Source organism: Dipodomys merriami, unplaced genomic scaffold, assembly GCF_024711535.1.
Source record: "Dipodomys merriami isolate MVZ:Mamm:240054 unplaced genomic scaffold, mDipMer1.0.p SCAF_7, whole genome shotgun sequence".
NCBI classification, from domain to species: Eukaryota; Metazoa; Chordata; class Mammalia; order Rodentia; family Heteromyidae; genus Dipodomys; species Dipodomys merriami.
The window spans coordinates 52959024-52978702 of NW_027206290.1; the positions used below are offsets into that span (position 1 = coordinate 52959024).

Sequence of the window (19679 nt, forward strand, 5' to 3'; positions counted from 1 at the left end):
CTGAAGCTCAAGTGGTAGAGCACTAGCCTTGAGCTGAAGAGCTGAGGGACAGTGCCCAAGCCCAGAGTTTAAGCCCCATGAACAAAAAAAAAAAAAAAAAAAAATCAGCCAGTACCATTGGCTCACACTTATAATCCTAGCAACCCAGGAGGCAGAGACCTAAGGATCACAGTTTAAACAGCCTAGACAGGAAAGTCTATGCGACTCTATTCTCCAATTATGCATCAAAAAGCCTGAAATAAGAGCTGTGGTTCAAACGCTAGAGTACTAGCTTAGAGCACAAAAGCTCAGAGACAGAGAACAGGCTATGAGTTCAAGCCCCAGGATGGGCACACACACACACACACACACACACACACACACACACACACACACAATCAAATTAGTACATAAAATTTGAATCATTTCTGGATCTGGAAAAATAAATAAATTGTTATAAAAATAAATTTTGGAGGCTGGGCATCGGTGGCTCATGCCTGTAATCCTAGCTACTCAGGAGGCTGAGATCTGAGGATTGCAGTTCAAAGCCCAGGCTGGAAAGTCCATGACTCTCCTATCTCCAATAAACCACTCAGAAAACTGGAAGTGAAGTGGTGCTGTGGCTCAAGTGGTAGAGCACTAGCTTTGAGCTGAAGAACTGAGGGACAGCACCCAGGCCCAGAGTTCAGACCGCAAGACAACAAATAAATAAGTAAACAAATTTTGAACTGGTCACTATTGGCCCACACCTGTAATCCTAGCTACTCAGGAGGCTGAGACCTGAGGATCAAGTTTCCAAGCCAGCCTGGGCAGGCCAATCCTGGAGACTCTTCTCTCCAATTAACCAGCCAAAAGATAGAAGTGGAGCTGTGGCTCTAGAGATACAGTGCCAGCCTTGAGAGGAAAAAGCAAAAGCCCCTTGTACAGACACAAAAATAAATGAATTTGGGTTTTGGTAAAATTTGAGAAATTGATGTCAGGCAATATTGAAGTATGATTAATTTTCTAGGTGGAAGGATGTTATTGTATGAATGGTATCTTTTCTTAGGAGATTTGCTAATATATGCATGAGGAAATATCAAGATATTTTCAGCTTTAATTGTATGTTTGGAGAACATACAAGGACATCAGAGTAATAAATTTTGTGTGGCAAAATGTTTTAAAATATGTTTTATAAAAAAAACTTTTGAAGAATCAAATAAGCTGTGCTGGGGACATGAGAGGAAATGGGGATGAAGAGAGTGAATGAGTGAAATATGTTTGAAGTACTTTATAATATACATGTATGAAAATAGAATAATGAAAGTAGTTGAAATTGTTTTATGAAGGAGGTAGGAGATAAGGGACAATAACAGAGGGGTGAGGGTGGTAAGCTACATTGTATAAATGTAGAGAACTGTCACAATGCAATCTCTTGCACAACTAATGTTAATAATTAATACTAACAAAAAATCTTAATGCTGGGCACTCCTGGCTCACACCTGTAATCCTAGCTACTCAGGAGGCTGAGATCTGAGGATCACGATTGAAAGCTAGCGTAAGCAGAAAGGTCTGTGAGACTCTTAACCCCAATTAACCACCAAAAAACTGCAAGTGGAACTGTGGCTCAAAGTGATAGAGCACTAGCCTTGAGTGAAAGACCAAAAAAAAAAAAATCTTAAAATAAAATGAAAAAAAAGACTAGGAAAATAAAATATTAGTTTCAGGATCCCTTATCTTCCCCCCAGTTCTTCCATCCTTCCTTCAAGACTAGCACTGCCCAGTTAAAGAAGAAAGACATTAGTCTTTCAAACAGCTTTGTTGTGATAAGACTCACACACCATATAAGTCACCCGTTTTCTTTTGTGCCAGTGCTGGGGCTTGAACTCAGGTCCTGTCACAGTCCTGTCTTGAGCTTCTTTGCTCAAGGTTGGTGTTTTCCACTTGAGCAACAGCTCTACTTCTGGCTTTTTAGTGGTTGATTGGAGATAAGAATCTCATGGACTTTCCAGCCAGAGCTGGCTTAGAACTTTGATCCTCAGATCCCAGCCTCCTGAGAATTACAGGCGTAGGATACTGCTGCCTGGCTCAATTCACCCATTTAATGTGTACAATTTAGTGAGTTTTAATGTATTTATAACATTGTGTAATAATCACCAAACCTATTTTTACAGCATATTCATTACTTGCAAACAAAATTTAGTCTTCACTCTCCAGACCATTTTAGACTACCATTAATCTAGCTTCCACCTCTGGATGCCTTTGCAGTTTTTTTTTGTCTGTTTTTTATTTTGTTTGGTTTGTTTGTTGGGGCGGGGCTGGGGGGCTGCTGGTCCTTGGGCTTAAACTCAGGACTTAGGCACTGTCCCTCGCTTCTTTTTGCTCAAGACTAGTGCTCTACCACTTGAATCACAGTGCCATTTCTGGCTTATTCTAAATAGTTTATTGGTGATAAGAATCTCACAGGCTTTCTTGCCTGGGATGGCTTTGAATCTCGATCCTCAGACCTCAGCCTCCTGAGTAGCTAGGATTACAGGCATGAGCTACCAGTATGTAACTGGCTTCTACTTCTTCAAGATTTGACCAGGTTTTGCAGCTGCTGCCAAGTCTTTAACAAATCAATCCATGCCCTGCTGTGTTTGCTCACTCTGGTTCTCTGCAGAAAAGAAGAGGGAACCGGTATCCTTCTTGGCCTCTGGAGCCCAGGAGCCTCCTAGGACAAAGACTTCTGCCCTCTCTTTTCCAGCTCTGCTAAGGGATGTGCTGGAGGCAGATGTACCTTCAAAGAGGATCAGGATTCCAGGTGAAAGGTTCAATGGTGAGACACTGGACGGGGCACCTCCATTTTAGTGCTCCATTGTGCCTCCTAACATTTGCAGATGCAGAATTTCTTGACAGCCTCCTATTGTCCAAGGTGGGGCTATGGAGATTTCTCAGAGTCTGTTTCAGCAGTCATCTAACTTAGTGGAGCCTCTCTGGGTACCAAACCTGATGCTCCTGTGAAGGATGAACATGGCACCCCATTCCTTCATTGGATCTGCGGTGCACCAACCCGAACAGCTATGAGAGAATACTTCTCTATGAGAGAGTCACTGTAGAACTCTCATCTGTTTGTTGGGGGGGAGGGGGGCAGGGGTGAGAGATTCTGTTTGTTTATCCTTGACAAGTTCTCCCTGTGCAGCCTGGACTATCCTTAAACTGGCCATTTTCCTACCTTAGCTTCCAAAGTGGTGGAATTAAAGATACAGATAGCCACGAATGGCTGCATAACTCTTTTCAAGACATTTTATTATGTTATAGCTCATATATCTTAGAATATTCATTTCAGCTGATGGTTTCCTTGTAAGTTCTGGGAACTACTCAATCCCTGAAGGGCATAACAGAAGTATTTGCAGCTGATGGTACTTAGAGGAACTTTGTGGAAGAGGATTTTCTGATATGGAAAGCCTGTAACTTTCGGGGGGTGGGGGGCTTCAATTCAGAGCCTGTGAACTCTCTCTTAGCATTTTTACTCAGAACTTACAAGGCTAGCACTCTACCACTTGATTTTCACAGACTTTCCTTCCCAGGCTGGCTTTGAATTGAGATCATGAAATCTCAGCCTCCTGAGTATCTAGGATTATAGGCATGAGCCACCAGCATCCCGTTGTGTTTGTTGTTGTGTTTGTTTTTTCAATGGGATTTCCTAAGTACATCATGTACTCTGTTTCAGGCTTTTACAGTCAGACTTCACTGGGACCGCCACATATGGACTTTCTGAATTCTGTGTGCATATCAGAATACTGCCTAGAAGGCACCAATATAACAAAAATGGGGGAGTGGCTTTTCACAAGACCTTGTTACACAAAGATATCCATTTCTACAAGTATGCCAAATGCAAAGATCTTCCTTCAAAGCACCTGGTCTAATTTTAAGCATGGAGCAGTTTACCACAGACTCGTACATGTGTGTTTTAAACCATAAACAAGGACTTGCAATCCAAGAAAGGGGCTACAGACCTAGTTCAGTAGGTCTGTAGCACTTGCCTAGCATATGCAAGGCCCTGGGTTTTATTCCCAATACCAAAAATAAAAAGGAATAAATAAATAAATTGCAGTAGTAATTTTCCAAGGCCAACAACTCTTGCAATGGTTGGGGTTGAGGAAGATGGGGAGAAGGATGGAAAGGGTGACATGGATCAAGATGTATTTTACTCATACATCGATCTGTTGAATTGAAACCCTTTGTACAACTACTTAAAGATAATTTAAAAAATAAATTTTCATCTTTTGGGGGGTACTGGGGATCAAACTGAGGACACTGCACTTGCTAGGCAAGCACTTCACCACTGACCTATATCCCAGCCTAGTAAGAATAAATACATTTTTTTAAATCAACAACACAAGCCAGGCACAGGTGGCTCACACCTGTAATCCTAGCTACTCAGAAGGCTGAGATCTGAGGATCACCGTTCAAAGCCAGCCCGGGCAGAAAAGTCCATAAAACTCTTCTCTCCAGTAAAACCACCAGAAAACCGGAAGTGGTGCTGTGCCTCAAGCGGTAGAGCACTAGCCTTGAGCTGAAGAGCGCAGGGATAGCACCCAAGCACAGAGTTAAGCCCCACGACTGACAAAAACAACGACAACAATACCTGCAGATCTCTGGGTGCTAAACCTAGCATTTTCTGCAGAAATTGAAGATTTCTGGGAGCTCAGGCCAAGACCTAGGGGAATAGACCCAGAAAGACACCATTTGTACTCAGCACCTCAGGTTAAGAGGCTGACTTTATAGCTCTTTTTTGTACCTGTCGAATGGGTTCATCCTCCTCCACCCTAGCCCATATCCACTCTCCTCTTTTTTCCCACCTCCCTTTCAATAGCATCATTTTCCACCCTTAACAGCCACCTAAGGACAGTTATCATGTGCACGCAGACCCGGGGTAACTTGTAATAGTAAAGTCAAATGCTTATGTTTTTCCCTGCAGTAGGGTAACATTTCTCATCTCTTATTTTCCTTGGCCAGGAGGAAGATGTCATTCAGGGAACCCCAGGTGTTTTGAAGATGAAAAGGAACGTAGGGGGCCTGGCTCAGTGCTTATTAACCACAGAGAGAGTTGGGTTCACTTCAAGAAAGAGTAAAATAATGGCAAGGAGAGACAATGACTCTTAATGAATTCATATGAGGAAAGTGTGCGGTGACCAGTTTGGGGACAAGCAGTCCTGAGACTGCCTTCTGAAGGAGAAAGGAAAAACAATTGTTTTCTATTATGAGAGGATATTTACTTGTCTTTCCTGAAGCACACAGGGCTGGCTGGATTTCATAACCAATTGCCACCATTCTCTTCCTTCCCCCCCAACCTCTTCCCCCCCTCTCCCCCCCCTCTCTTGTATGCGCCTTCAGCCAGGCTCCACTTCTTGTCCCTCCCCCTCACTCCCCGAAATCTCTCCCTGAGTGGTCAGGAATCCCCACCCTCCGATGACCACCCCGCAGGGGCCCACAAGTGCACCTTACAAGTACCACCTTTCCTGTGTCAGACACGCCTGGGAAAGAAAACGGCCTTTCACGATCCTGGAGTGGAAGGGTGGGGGGTAGGGGGGAGTGGTAGGGGATTAGAAGACAAGGAGTGTTGTGGGGGTCAGGGCGAGAGAACACAGAAGCGGTTTCTAATCCTGGACAGGTGGCATCTTGGCACAAGCTCCCTGAAATCACTTTCTTCCTGGGCTGCAGGGAGCTGAATCCTTTCCCAGAAGACCGGCATCCCTCAATTCTGCAACCCAAGGCCAGAGGTCCACGACCTCCCGCGAAGTCCTACTATCTGCCTTGGATCCGCATATCTAGTGTAAACGCGGTTTCACACATAAATAACGTGCCACATCTGGCCCTTTGGTTTTATGGCGTCTTAGCGACCGAGCAATTTATAGATGGCGACCTTGTTAACCGAGAAGCCCGGGCTCGCCAGGAGCCTGCAAGGTCCCGGGCACTGATGAAGACAGAGGAAGGGGTGAGGGTGATCAGGGACTTGGAGGTCCCAGATCAACAGCTCAGCTCTGGAGAGAAGAGGGGGGCGCCACAGAGAGAGTCCACTCGTGCACTGGGAAAAGATGGGACCTGGGCAGGACGGAAGCCCCCCCCCCTCCCGTGCAAGCCGGGGATGTGGCAGCTGAAAGAGCCATCGAAGCCCCAAGTGTGTTTGCGCTCCTACCCAATTTATTACCGCTGAACATATGGCCAATATTTTGACTCACGTCAGTCCGGCAAGGAAAACAAACAGAGCGCGCGCGGCGCGGGGGAGCGGGGGGCCCCCTCCGCTGGAGCTGCGCGCCGGCCGCGGGGCCCCGGGAGCCCGGAGGGTGGGGCCGCCGGGAGCGGGGAGCTGGGAGCGGGGAGCCGGGAGCGGGGAGGGGGAGCGATCGCCCGCAGCGCGGCGCCACAGCCCCAGTGCCCGCTGCCCGCCGCCTAGCTGACCGCGGCCGGGACTGCAGGGCTGCGGGGGAGATCTGCTCGCTGGCCGAGGCGGGGCTCCCAACGGCGCAGCCGCTCTCCAGGTGAGCTTCCCGCTCGCTCGTTTCCGGTAGCCGTCCCGGGGCGCAGACCGCAGCAGTGTGGAGCGGCGTGGAGGCGATGGGAGAGCCCGGCCTCGCCTCCCTCTGCCGGGCCGCAGGTATCATCAGTTCCTTCGGCCTCAGCCTCCGCGCGGGTGCCCGCAGCCTCCGAGGGCGCGAACGTATTCTGGGCACGGTCCTCACGGCCGGCTTCGCGGAAAGGGACATCTCGGGGCATCACCGTGTTGGGTGAGCTGCGTCCCAGGTCCAGATCCCTTGCTCGGCCCGCCAGCCGGTCCCCTCCTCCAGGCTCCCCACTCGCCGACGTTCCCCGGCGCCGAGTCGGGAAGCAGCAGGTGGGCAGATCTGGGTGCCTCAAGTCCTTCCGGGACTTTATGGGGAAATCTCCTGGAGAGACATTCCTGCGCCCCCCTCCCCCGCCACTACCCCGCTGCTCCTGACGCTGGGGAAACTTTTACCTGCCCCAGAGGCCAGGTGAGCTGGCCAGCAAGCACCTTCGGGAAAGCCAACTGCCCGAGGACACGGACGCACCGTCAGCAGATGAAAAAGGGGCGCTGCGTCCCCTTTACCCGCCCCCCCCTCGCTTGCCGGGATCTCGGCGGACCCTCAAGCCCCGCCCGGGAGGGCCTGAGACGGCAGGGGGTGGGGGGTAGAGGAGGGAGGGAAGGGCGCAGCAGGAAGGGGCGTCGGGTAGGTGGAGGGCTAGATAAAGACGCGCCCGGGAATGCGGCGCGGTGGTAGCCGCTGCGCCGAGAGTGGAAGGCGGAGCGGGCGCGCCGAGCGCCGGGCCAGCCTCCTCCCCACTGCCCGGTGCTGGACGCTCCTCCGCTTTGGGCAGCTTCAAGGAAGGACCCGCCACTGCCCCCTTCCTCCGCTGGGTAAGTCTCCCCCGGGGCGCCGCGGGAGGGGGTGGGGAGAGAGAGGGGGGGAGGACTTGGGCTTAGAGGTTGCAGTAGTCATAGGCAAAAGTCCCAAGATAATTTGGAGATGGCGGCCTCATAGAAAAAGGGGCACGAGTGGGGCGGGAGCTACGAGGCACAGAAGGAGAACAGAGAGGCGGCGGAAGTCGCAGGCAAGGACCAGCCAGGGCGGAGAGCTGGAGCAGTAAAGCGCGCGATCGCTGGTGGGGAGACGACCCTCGGCTGGAGTTTAAGGATTCCTGTCATCAGGGCCGTGCCCAGCTCTGGACAGTTCTCATTTGTGACAGTAGAGATCGCCAGAGGATCAGAAATGAACCTTGATGGGGCTGGCTGAAGTCAGGAGCTTGAAGGGGCGCCCCCTTAGTTCCATCCACCCATCTTCCAGCACCCACCCGCGTGCTTTCCGAGAAGGCCCTCCCATGCGTTTCTCGCGCCCTCTCCACTTTGGTGGCGCCTGGGGTTGGAACAGATGTTGACGCATCCTGGGGGGGTTGGGGGAGGGAACCTTTAGTGTCCCGATTGGAGAGATAAGAAACCATCTTCAGGCACCCCTTCTCAGTCCCGGAGGGAACTCACGGGTGCTGGTCCTTCCCAGCCCTCTTTAACCCCGGCTGAGCTCGAGCGGCGGATGGCTGCATTCATTGCACACCAGCGTGCCGACTCAGCTTGAAGTACGGCGTGTTAACCCATTCGGGGAGGAGGCTTGTTTTCCAGAGTCTTGGGATAATGATTTCATCACGTGTTAAGAAGTAAATTCAGATAAGGACGGGCTTTCTGCGCCCGTTTCCTGGAGAAACTGAAATCTCCCGCACTGAAATCGCCTTTATCGGGAGAAGGTCGGGCTTGTCTGGAAGAACGGTTCCTGAAGGCACTGCTCAGGATGCGTAATCTCATTGTAACATATTTAATCATTAGAGCAGCGAGAACGAATAAAGCAAAGGGGTTCGCCCGGGGGGACGCGATGTTTGGTTCCCCCAATAAGTCAGTGATAATGGATTGGCTTGAGGGGGGGCTTAGAGACTACGTTTTTAAAAGGAAATATTGGAAGGAGACCCGCTGTATTTTGTAGTCCGCCCGGAGCTACATTTCGTGTTCAATTTAACATCCATGAAAGTTAAACGGCTTTGCTCGCCTCTTATTTTATTGGATGCATTTTCAAAGATCTCATTAAATTGCATTTATCAAAGTCCTAACATATACCCTCGAGGTCTTACGCCCACACAATGAGGCTGATTAATGGACAGAGAAATCCTAATTTCTATTACAATCCACGTCCTCCGGAGCTATTTGGCCTTTTGTGGGGTGGCGGCAGGTAATTGGAAAGCCTTGTCTATTTTGCCTTGAAAGAGAAGGGCAGAGAGGACACTTCTATGTCTTCCACCTGCAGCGACTATGATCTGGTCAGGGACTCCAGGCTTTAGGTCCCCAAATCAGTTTCCCTTCCTCCTCCTGCTTTCTGGGGGTTCCTGCCATTCTGAAGCAAGGAAGTCCAGCAATGGGACAGAGCTTAGACTCTGGGCTTGCAAAACTTATTCCTTCACCACCTTCTTGGTGACTTGTCTATCTGGGAGGCATTCACTCATGCTTCCCATCCTGGTACTGAAGAGTCAAGGGACTAAAGAAAGAAAACTCATCTTGAGCTTGAACCCGAAGTAGGCTCTTCTCTGTCCATTCACAGTGTGCTCTCCGGTCCATCTGGACTATGGCTAATGGAAAAAGGGAATTCCCTTTGCAAGAAATGTTTGTGGTCATGATCTGGCCTACCCAAATTTGCACATCCACGGAGCTTTGGGCCTCTTCATTCCACTCCAGTCACTACACAGAGGCTTCCCGTAACCCCAGTTTCTCTCTCCCAGCAGCAAGGGGGGGGGGCGGGAAACCAGCTAAAGCTAGGATTGACAGGAATCAAAACTGACTTTCAGTTTCCTGGGTTAGGAAAGGTCCCCATATGGGGTAGTTGGTATTTCAGGGGCAGAATGCTTCCATTCCTTTCCATTCAGGATGCCAGAGTTGCCCCTATTCTCAAGAAACCCAAACCCAAACAACCCTAGGGTTACTTTTGAGGGATTTTGTGTGCATGCCAGGCTTGGAGTCTCCAATCCAAAAGAAAACAAACATCTCCTCCCTGACAAAACCTTTATGTGTGTTGTTAATCCTCACTGGAGCTGGAAGGTGAGATGTGCTTTGTTTCAGGAGTGAGCCAAGACAAATGCTTGTACCCTGGCACTAACCAGACAATGAACTAATCCACTTGAAGGTTGTCATCTGAGATGAGATGGGGAGGTGTAGAGCTCAACCACATTGTACTAGGAAAGGCGTTTCTTTTCATTCCAAAGAAAAAGAAAAAAGTCAAACAAATTAGTGTTTCCAAATGAAAGAGCAAGGCCTTGATTTATTTGGTTTTATGATAAGAAGTGGTGCCAGCACCAGCGGCTCATGCCTGTAATTCTAGTTACTCAGGAAGCTGAGATCTGAAGATTGAGGTTCAAAGCCAGCCTAGGCAGGAAAGCCATGAGTTATCTCCAATTAACCATCAAAAAGCCAGAAGTGGAGCTGTGGCTCAAGTGGTAGAGCACTAGTCTTGAGGAAAAAGTCTCAGGCCCTGAGTTGGAGCCCCAGGACCATCACAGAGCGGGAAGGAGAAGTGATTTGCAGATAGAGAAGATAAAGAGTGACACGCAGGCCTATCTAAGCTTTGGATTTCTCAAGACCACTTCCCTTTCAAGTCAGCTTGCAAAAAATCTACCCCACCCCTAGGATTTTGCCCACAAGTCCCCCTGGAGGGCGCACCCTTTTAACTGAGCTAAAACAGCAATTGAGGGGAGGAGTCACATGCCACCCAAGAAGGCTGGGGGATTTGGCTTAGTGGTAGTGTGCTTGATTAACATGCACAAGGTCCTAGGTTCAACCCCCAGCCCTGAGGGGTGGGAGGGGGGAAATGCCACCCAAGTATGCCCAGTTTATCCACAGGCCCAACTGAAGAAGGCTCCTATCTATACATCCAGACCTCTCCCCACTTTCCTAAAGTATCTTTCTTGCCTTGTTCGCTCAGATTTAGAATTCATCCCACTCTCCCACCTATGCAGTGGGAGGAGGTAAACTGAGGTATGAGGTAGAAGCCAGGAAAACAGAACACATTGGGGGTAGCCCCCACAAGGCTAAGCACGGAAAAGACACTGGTGTTTGAGCTACCTGGGAAAGTAAACAGGTAAACATTGGGCTGACTTAAAGGGCCACTCGTCCTGGAGTAGGGCCACTTAGCCTGTGTACATTTCACCTCCCCTCTGAGGCCTCTGGCAATTGTTCAGCTCCCTCACAGCCCTCTCCCATGGTCTGAGCCCAAGCTTCCATCCAAAAACCCAGAACAGCCAACTCAGAAGAGTCCCTAGTCTCTGGAGAGAAAGGTGTTCTTCTTCCCCTAGCCAGCCTGTGACTCCCACCCAAACCCCCCTCCCCCACTAAGTTTAGGGGGGAAATATGCTTAGTTAGATATTGGTATAAATAAACCTGGAGCCCCAAGGCTGAGGATGAAGACCAAGGCTCTGAGCTCACCTCACCACAGCAGCTAAGCAGCCCAAAGTTAAACCAGATGGAGCCTGGGACAATGCCCACCCTCCCTCAAGAATTCCGAGTGGACATGACCCAGTGCACATCTATGTAGAGCTGAAACTGGTGCCGGCAGATGCTGATTCCTACTCGATTGACAGGGTGGGGGTGGAGGGGGTCATTAATACAGGACTCTGCGATGGGGCTGGAGTGAGGGACTGGGTCTGCTCAGGCTGCTGAGTATACTGATTTCCATGGAAAAGGAGCTTCTGAGGCAGGCCCCAAAGGCCAGACTATGGCACTCTGAGGAAAGCCTATTTCAGAATCCATAGCATCAGTCACTTGTTTAATTTGGGCAGAAGTGGTGCATTTAATGCCTGACCCCTCTGGCCTTCCAGCCCTGAGCCTGGCCCACAAAATTGAGGAAACCCAGTAGTAGTAGGAGAGAGTCACACCGGATGTAGGCACGGGACTTACCCCCTGGCCACCAGCTGGGCCTGTGTGGGCCTCTTGGCGTCCCCAGGCTGCTCCTGGGGGAGTTGTATTTTATGATCTTCCACTAACAAGCCCAGTTTCTCCCCTGCAATTATGAGCCTCCCAGCGGTCTCCCTTCGCCTTTTCAATTGCAAATGTTAACGCTTTGGAAGCAACGTGGGGAACCACACTGGCCTGGAAGGGATGGAGGGGAAATGAACTCACAGAAGTCCCGGGAGAGATGAGACCTAGCCCTGTAGGTCTGACTACCACACTTGTGGGCAGGGCAGGAGCCCCTCCCAGCCCGGCTGTCCCAAGGCCAGAGCAAGGAAAAACCTGGACACACTCTCCTAGGGGAGAGTCAGTGAAGGAAGGGAGACACATTCAGTGGAGGGCTATGCTCACCAGGGAAGTCTCATACAGGTGCTGGGGGAAGAGGATCCTGCACTCCGAGCTGAGGAAGGGTTCCGTCTGATTTAAACCCTAGGGGAGGCTGTGGGGCAAACCCAGACTTTGTGAACTGGATAGGAGACCTCCATCGCAAGACTCTTCAACCAGCACTCCTTCCCTACAATTAATTCCCAGGCCTAGATTCCAGTAGAAAATCAATTGTGTCTTCTCTGTGCTCCGCACACCTTGTAAGCTCCTTTCCAAGGCTGGTTAGATGGCAGAAGGAAAAAGAAAGATCCACCAGGCCTGGAGAAGAGAGAAGTTGGGTACCACAGAGAACTAGGTGGGCTTAAACTATGGAAAGGAGCTAGCTCTGGAAGGCGAACACACACACACACGAATCTAAAGATGGTTCTAGACATATTCAAAACAGGACACTTCTTTCTAAAGGACCACTTTTCCACTCAATCCAAGAAACTGGCCTCGCCTAACCACCATACTCTCTTTTGGCCCCAGGCCCTATCCCTGAAGCCTGTCCTGGTCCCCCCAAGAAAGCATCCCCCTCCTCCCTTAGGACAGAAGAGGAACAAAAGGAGGTCTTTTCTGCAATGCTTGGGTTGAGGAACTTTTTCTCACCAGCTATTTATTTAGCATCTGAGTAACAATGGCTGGGGGCAGGCCCACCCCTGCTTCTGTGTCCAAACTGAGAGCTTCCCTTACCACTAGAAAAAGCGACTTGCCTGCGAAGCCGGGGCAGGGCAGTGAGCTCCCACGTGAGGGGAGGGGTGGGGGAGGGCCGATTGGGAAGCTAAGAGAGAGAGAAACCGGGAAGAAAAAAGAAATAATAGTAAAAGACGTGGCCAGCAATGTGTTGAGGAATATGGTTTCAAACCAGTATCTACTTCTTGTAAAGAGGGGCCGGGGAGAAAGGGGGGAAAAAAGGGTGGAAAAGTAGGAGGAGAAAGAGAGGAATTGGGGAGCGTCAACATGAAGGAGTTTCCTTAATATTGTGGACGGATTCAGAAATGAATGAAGAGATAGTCCATTGAAAAGGGTTGAATGCCATGACAACTAGGAACAACCTTAGATTTATTCCAAACAGTTAGGACACATTGAAAGAGAGCGTCAATCATGTATTATTTCGCCACTGAAATAAATGCAAAAACCGAGCTGGGACAAAGGCTTCCAACGGGAGCGGGACATTTGTCTACATTTCGCTCATTGTCCGCAGCTTAGCAATCGGTTTGTATTTGTGTTTGCCCGGGTCCGACCACCCAGGACGCGCCGACGAGGGGCTCACTCCAACCTGGGCCATTGTCACCCACGTCACATACTGGGGGCGAGGCAGCCAGGGCTGCAGAAAGCCGCTGAGCGGCTCGGAGAGAGTCGCCCTCACCCGGCGTTGGCAACTCGGGGGTGGCAGGGGCGCCTTGGTGGCCTAAGCAGCTGCGCGCCGGAGAGGACCCGGCGTCCGCGCGGCCTCCGCTTCCCCCGCGCTAAGCGGCCCGGGCTTGGGGCTGTCCAGGAGAACCCAGACTCCCACCGGCGACCTGCTCTGCCCCTCCTTTCCCCCTAGACTAAGCTCCTTCTAGATGCTTCTTGGGGCGAACAAGCATCAGGTAGCAACAGCCCCCCCCAACAGTTCAATTGGACCGAGGACCTGTCAGGGTGGCGGCGATGCCTGTTCCTCCCCAGCGCGGAGAAACGCAGTCCCAGGAAAGTTCTGTTCCCAGATTGGGGGCCGGGGGTGGGGGGGAGAAGGTTGAGAAGTTCACACCAACCCCAAGCAAACTGGGAGCGCCACTGGCGTCCTCATCCTTGGAACGCACTCTCGGGTGTCCAAAAGGAGAAGAAGTGAAAGGACTGGCAGGGCTGTAGAACAAACGCCTCCCCCACCCGCCAGCACCTCAACCCCACTTCTCCCCGGTCGCTTTCTGGGTCCTCACCGGGGTTGGAAGCGTGACCCCCAGCCCCGTGCTGCAATCCCGCCCGTCCTGGGTTCCCGCCGCTCCACCTTAAGCTAAGGCTGGCTGGAGAGGGAGGGGACCGGGACAGACAGGGACACTACAGGGCCAAAATAAAAAAAAAAAAAAGGAACTGGCCAGTGTGCTCGGTCCTCCACCGCCAGGAAAGTAGCTACTGAGGCCTTAGGCAGCTAGGCTGGGCCGAGATCCCAACTCGGCCTAAGTTAGAGCATCACAATCCTTGTTCTCTCCAATTCTTGGACCGCCCGCCAAGCAGAAAGTGAACTGCGAGTCCTCGGTGGCTGCAAAGAAATCGGGGGGGGGCGGGGAAAGGGGGGGAGATGAGGGAAATAAATGAGTCTTTAGCAAATAAAGGGTGGCTGGAGGGGGGTGGGTCGCTCGCTGGAGTCTGTGGCCCGCCCCGAGCCCAGTCCTCTCCAGGATTTCGAGTCCTTTCGCGGTTAACTAGAATCAATTACTTGCCTTGTCATTTCTAGTACTCATCCTTAAGCCTCAACCAAAATATTGACCTAGGAGGCTTACAGAAGTTGGGCTCTTGCCATTTGAACCGGATCTTGTTTCGGGAACCCACCAGCGATGGCAAGGAAAGATTTTTGAGGCTGAGCCTTCGCTTCCACCCCCTTCTCTCCCCCCCCCCCCTTTTCCAAAGGCTCCACAAATCGCCAATTTTCCGACTAGCTCCTGGGCAGGCAGGCGGGTAGGGGTGAGAGGTAGGAACCCGTAAATGTTAAAGAGGATTTTTTTTCTCCTCCTCCTCCTCCTCCTCCTCCTCCTCCTCCTCCTCCTCCTCCTCCTCCTCCTCCTCCTCCTCCTCCTCCTCCTCCTCCTCCTCCTCCTCCTCCTCCTCCTCCCCCCCCCTCCTCCTCAGGTTCCTGTTTTCTTTTCTACCAGCCCCCTCCCCGCATCTCTTTTTAAGATGCAATTTGTTAAAACGGCCCTTTCAAGTGTGTGGTCTCGAGAACAACGCGGTGGCTCTTTGTATGTAAATACTGGGTTAAAAAAAAAAGGCTCTCCCCGTCTTTGCAATTAATTGACACGTTACACCTCTCATCTTGCTCTAGAGGGCCGTTGGCTGGAAGCGCGGAGCTCCCCAAAACCCACAATTTCACATCTGCAAATACTGTCTTCATCCACTTGACTCCCAAGACCCGCCCACACGTGGCCAACCTTTGCGTTTTTTAATGTCTCTTCCCCCCCCCCTTTTTTTCCATCCTTCTCTCGCTCCCTCTCTCGCGCCCCCTCCCTCCTCTCTCTTTCCCTTCCTCCCTCCCTCTTTCTCCCCCTCCCCCCTCCCCAGGTTCGTGAGTGGAGCCCAGCCTTATATGGACTGATCGCTCGGGCAATGGCCCATTTTTTCCTCGCCACCAGCCGCCACCGTGCGCCGAGCGGCCGCCGGAGCCCGAGCCGACCGCGCCTTGGCACCTCTCCTGGAGTTACAAACTAAGGTCGGGCTGGCGCTCGGCGCGCCGGCCGCCAAGTCCCTGCGTCCATTTGCTCTGGCTTTCAGAGAAGACAGAGGCTCGGGGTTGGGTTTTTATTCCTCCCCCCAACCCCCACCCCGCGCCCCTTTCCCTTTCTTCCCCCTCACTGTGTTGTGTGTGTGTGTGTGTGTTTAGTTCACCTCAATTTTTTCTTTGAAATAATAATTCCCCCCCCCAATAATTGAGGCCCATCCCCCTCCCCTCCCGACCCTCCCCCGCCCGCCGGGGCTGGGGAGCGCCACGAATTGACCAAGTGAAGCTCAACTTTACGGCATACATTGCGGGGTGCCCAACCATGTCGCTGACCAACACAAAGACGGGATTTTCGGTCAAGGACATCTTGGACCTGCCGGATACCAATGATGAGGAGGGCTCGGTTACCGAGGGGCCGGAGGAGGAGAACGAGGGGCCGGAACCCGCCAAGAGAGTCGGGCCTCTGGGGCAGGGCGCCCTGGACGCCGTGCCGAGCCTGCCCCTGAAGAGCCCTTTCTACGACAGCAGCGACAACCCCTACACGCGCTGGCTGGCCAGCACCGAGGGCCTCCAGTATTCCCGTAAGTAGCGAAACGGAGCCGCCGCCGCCCAAGCTTACCTCCAGCCCTGCGGCTGCAGCCCCGGCTGGACACCGGGGTTGGGGGGTGGGGAGGGAGGGAGCATTGAAGCTCACCCGAGACCCGCACTCCGGGTCCCAAGGAAGACCGTTAACACTTGTTTGGAATAGCCTCTTTCCTCCTTTCACCCCCAAACCCTCCATCCCTCCCCGCTGGCCAAAGATTTCCCCCCCCCCCAACTTGAGAAGTTAAAGAGACAGAGAAGGGAAATGTCTTCCAAGGGCTGATGGCAGATGTCAACCCAACCGATAGCTTCATCCGGAGACCCTGGACTCTCTGACCACAGAAGGGACTGGCCTGGCGCACATTGGAGCCAGCCAGTGAGTCTGGTCCGGCTCCGGGTAAAGGGTAGGGGGAGGCTTCGGGTGGCCCGGGTATAAGTAGCTCACCCTGCCCCCGCTGCGCGATCATCAGAGGATGCTTTGTGCGGTGTTCTGGGGGGTGTCCAGAAAGCCTGGAAGAAGAAGAAAAAAAAGAAAGCCCCCCCCCCAAAGAAAACCTGCCTTAAATGGTTGCGACGATCAATGCTGGGATTGTGGAGGTTTTCTTTTTGAAAATCTGCCCACGTCTCTCCAGAGAGGAAATAGTTTAAGGAGGCCGGAGCCCTGAACCCTCAATGATCTCCCCCCCCCCGTGCTCCATTCTCCACCAAATTTGCACCCCTACGGGAGCGAACCCCTCCAAAAATCCCCGAGCCCTTACTCCTGTTGATTCTCCTTTTTTTTTTTTTTTTTAAACCCTGGGCGACTCCAACGGCTTCCTCCGGAGTGCAGGGGATCAGAGCAAAGCCAGCCAGGTTGGCACAAGACTAGAGGCCCCAACAGAGGAAACCCGGGTGTTAGAGGTCTGCGCCCCCCCGCGCCGCTACCCCCCTCCCCCAGGCCCTGGGCCTCCAAACGCTTGATGCGCTTCCCTCCACCCTCTCCCTCCCCAGTGCACGGGCTGGCGGCAGGCGCACCCCCTCAAGACTCCAGCTCCAAGTCCCCTGAGCCCTCGGCTGACGAGTCACCGGACAATGACAAGGAGACCCCCGGCGGCGGGGGGGACGCGGGCAAGAAGCGGAAGCGGCGGGTGCTCTTCTCCAAGGCGCAGACCTACGAGCTGGAGCGGCGCTTCCGGCAGCAGCGGTACCTGTCGGCGCCCGAGCGCGAGCACCTGGCCAGTCTCATCCGCCTCACCCCCACGCAGGTCAAGATCTGGTTCCAGAATCATCGCTACAAAATGAAGCGTGCCCGAGCCGAGAAAGGTATGGAGGTGACGCCCTTGCCCTCGCCGCGTCGGGTAGCCGTACCCGTCCTGGTCAGGGACGGCAAACCGTGCCATGCGCTCAAAGCCCAGGACCTGGCCGCCGCCACTTTCCAGGCAGGCATCCCTTTTTCGGCCTACAGCGCGCAATCGCTGCAGCACATGCAATACAACGCTCAGTACAGCTCGGCCAGCACCCCCCAGTACCCGACAGCACACCCCCTGGTCCAGGCCCAGCAGTGGACTTGGTGAGCGCCGCCCCTCCGAGACTCGCGGCCACCCCCTACCCCTCCACCCCCCACCCCCCGCCCCGGGCCCAGGTTCCACTCCAGCGGCGGCGGTGGCGGCAAGGAGAACTGGTCCTGAACGATGGGTTATTATTATTATTATTATAATTATTATTAGAGTCGAGTTGACTCTCGGCTCCAGTTGGGGGAGGCGCAGAGAGATTGCCCGCGTCCCCCCACCCCTACACACACACACACACTTTGGGAGTGGCAGATTCCAGCCGTCCGACTCTGCCCCCAGCCCTCTTCCTTTGAACCTTTGGAGAGGGTTGAACTTTAAGCCGTGTTTACAGAAGGTTTGCGCAGCTTCGCTTCTTTGCCTGGGGGGGGGGGGGAACATCCCAACGTTCAACTTCATCACTTGAAAAGAGAAAAATCCAAGCCCCCCCACCCCACTCCGCCCCGCTTTCGTGAATTTTGTATAATATGTTGGTGTGAGTAGCTATATTATTGTCAGTCGTCTAAGCAAGTGGGGGACACTTGAAAGATATTGAGGATTTCTTCTCCCTTTCTCTCTCCCTTTTTAAAAAAAATTAAGAAAATGCTCAATATTTATGGCCATGTAAACCGTTCTGACAACCGGTGACAGATTTCGCTTTTTCGTTGTAAATATCGGTGGTGGCGGTGCCAAAATGACATTCAGAATGGGCCTGTCCCTCTCCAGGCCCGACTCCTTTCTTTGTGGTTTGTTTTGGTTCGATTATGTTTGGGTTAACCCCCTCCCCCCCCCACATTTTCTTCTTCTCTTCTTTTTATTTTATTTTATTTTATTTTGTTCCGTGCGAACAGTTTTCAAATATGGAAAAGGAAAAAAAAAAGTACGTAGGCGAAAAGCCCTCAGCCCCATTTTCTGGGGTTCTGAGCCCCAGAATTTAGAACTCAGCTGGTCAGCACGGTCCTCCCCTCCTTGCTCCAGAGCGCCGGGCGCCGAAAGCTTTCGATTTTTTTAAATAAGAATTTTAATAAAAATCCTGTGTTAAAAAAACAACAACAACATGAAAACAAGCACAACCCTCCCGTTTGTCAACTTTGTCGTCCTGCTTGGGGCGGGAAACCTCTGACCAAAGAGCGACCAGCAGTGCTCCTCTCTGGGCTGGGACTCTGGAGGAGCTCCCCACCAGGCCGCATCCGGACTGACCACCGCTGCACCCCGCGCTTAGGACCCGGGGGCCCTAGCTCCAAAGCTCGGCCTCCAGCCTGCTAGCGGGTTGGTCAGGAGTCCGGGATGGCCCTTGATCTTCCGGCCTCTCCCTGGGGCTTCTCGCGCTGTCTGAATCTCCCAGCAGCAGCGTCCTAGTCTAAAAAGGAACCCTGACTTTGGGGAAGGCAAAGGCGCAAAGGCGAGGAGAGCAAGCCCCCCTCGCCCGCCCAAATCTACGAGTGGCTCCTTCAAGCCTGAGAAGCTGTTGAAGCCACTACACTCGATGACTTTCACTTTGTTGCGTTTGATTTACCTCGCGCTGAAAAAGGGGGGGGGCGGGGGAAGGGGTCCCGAGGTTGACACTGCTCGGCTTCCTCTCCACTCCCCACCCCCTTTTCAAAATCTTCTGATGGGTGGAGGCCCAGGAGCCCACTCCAAGGCCTAGGCGCGGATGGGGAAGAGTGAAGAGGGTTGGAGAGGAGGGTTTGGAGGTTTTGGCTGTGGGGGTGGGGGGGCATGATGGGTCCTGGGTGCAGAAGACAGTGGGACAGTGGGGTTGCTGTACACCTCTCCAAGCTTTTGGGTCCCAGAGCGCAAAGGAGCGGGAGACCTTGACAGTTTCAGCCAACCAGCCTTTCCGTTCGGCGTTGCCCCTATCTTTCCAGGGTTTCCAGCTCTCTAGCCAGGAACTGGGTCCTTTGCCTAGTCCTCTCTCAGCGTTTGGTGGAGCGTGCCACGCGCCCCCCTCCCCAGGCCAGCCCTGGGGTGCGCGGTTGTGTGTTTGACGAACTGTTGGATAGTGGCGGTTGGAGGTGGGGTGGTACGCCCAGACCTCCAAGGGCTCAAGTACAGGAGAGCCAGAAGTGGGAAACAGCCCCGGGCTCATCCTAGGAGGTTGCAGCCCGCCTCAACAGAGAGTTGACTCCATCCCAGCCTCGGCCCTCGGTTCACGGATGCTGGCACACACTTGGCTGCCCGGAGGAGCGTGGGGGAGGGGGTGTTGACAGACTGGGGAGTGTGCACCTTTCTCCTGAATCTCGCAGATTTGGGGAAATACCCGTGGTTCTGTGGCTCTGAGCCCAGCGGGTAGCTGAAACGC

General features: G+C 52.7%; 1 protein-coding gene across 1 annotated transcript; it reads left to right on the plus strand.

The window, feature by feature from the left end:
- Positions 1-15389: 15389 nt before the first annotated feature.
- On the plus strand, positions 15390-18415 carry Nkx2-2 (NK2 homeobox 2). Its single transcript, XM_070007621.1, has 2 exons — positions 15390-15850; positions 16842-18415. Exons 1-2 carry the CDS (start codon positions 15592-15594, stop codon positions 17402-17404), a joined length of 822 nt encoding a protein of 273 aa, XP_069863722.1. The 5' UTR covers positions 15390-15591; the 3' UTR covers positions 17405-18415.
- Positions 18416-19679: the final 1264 nt, after the last annotated feature.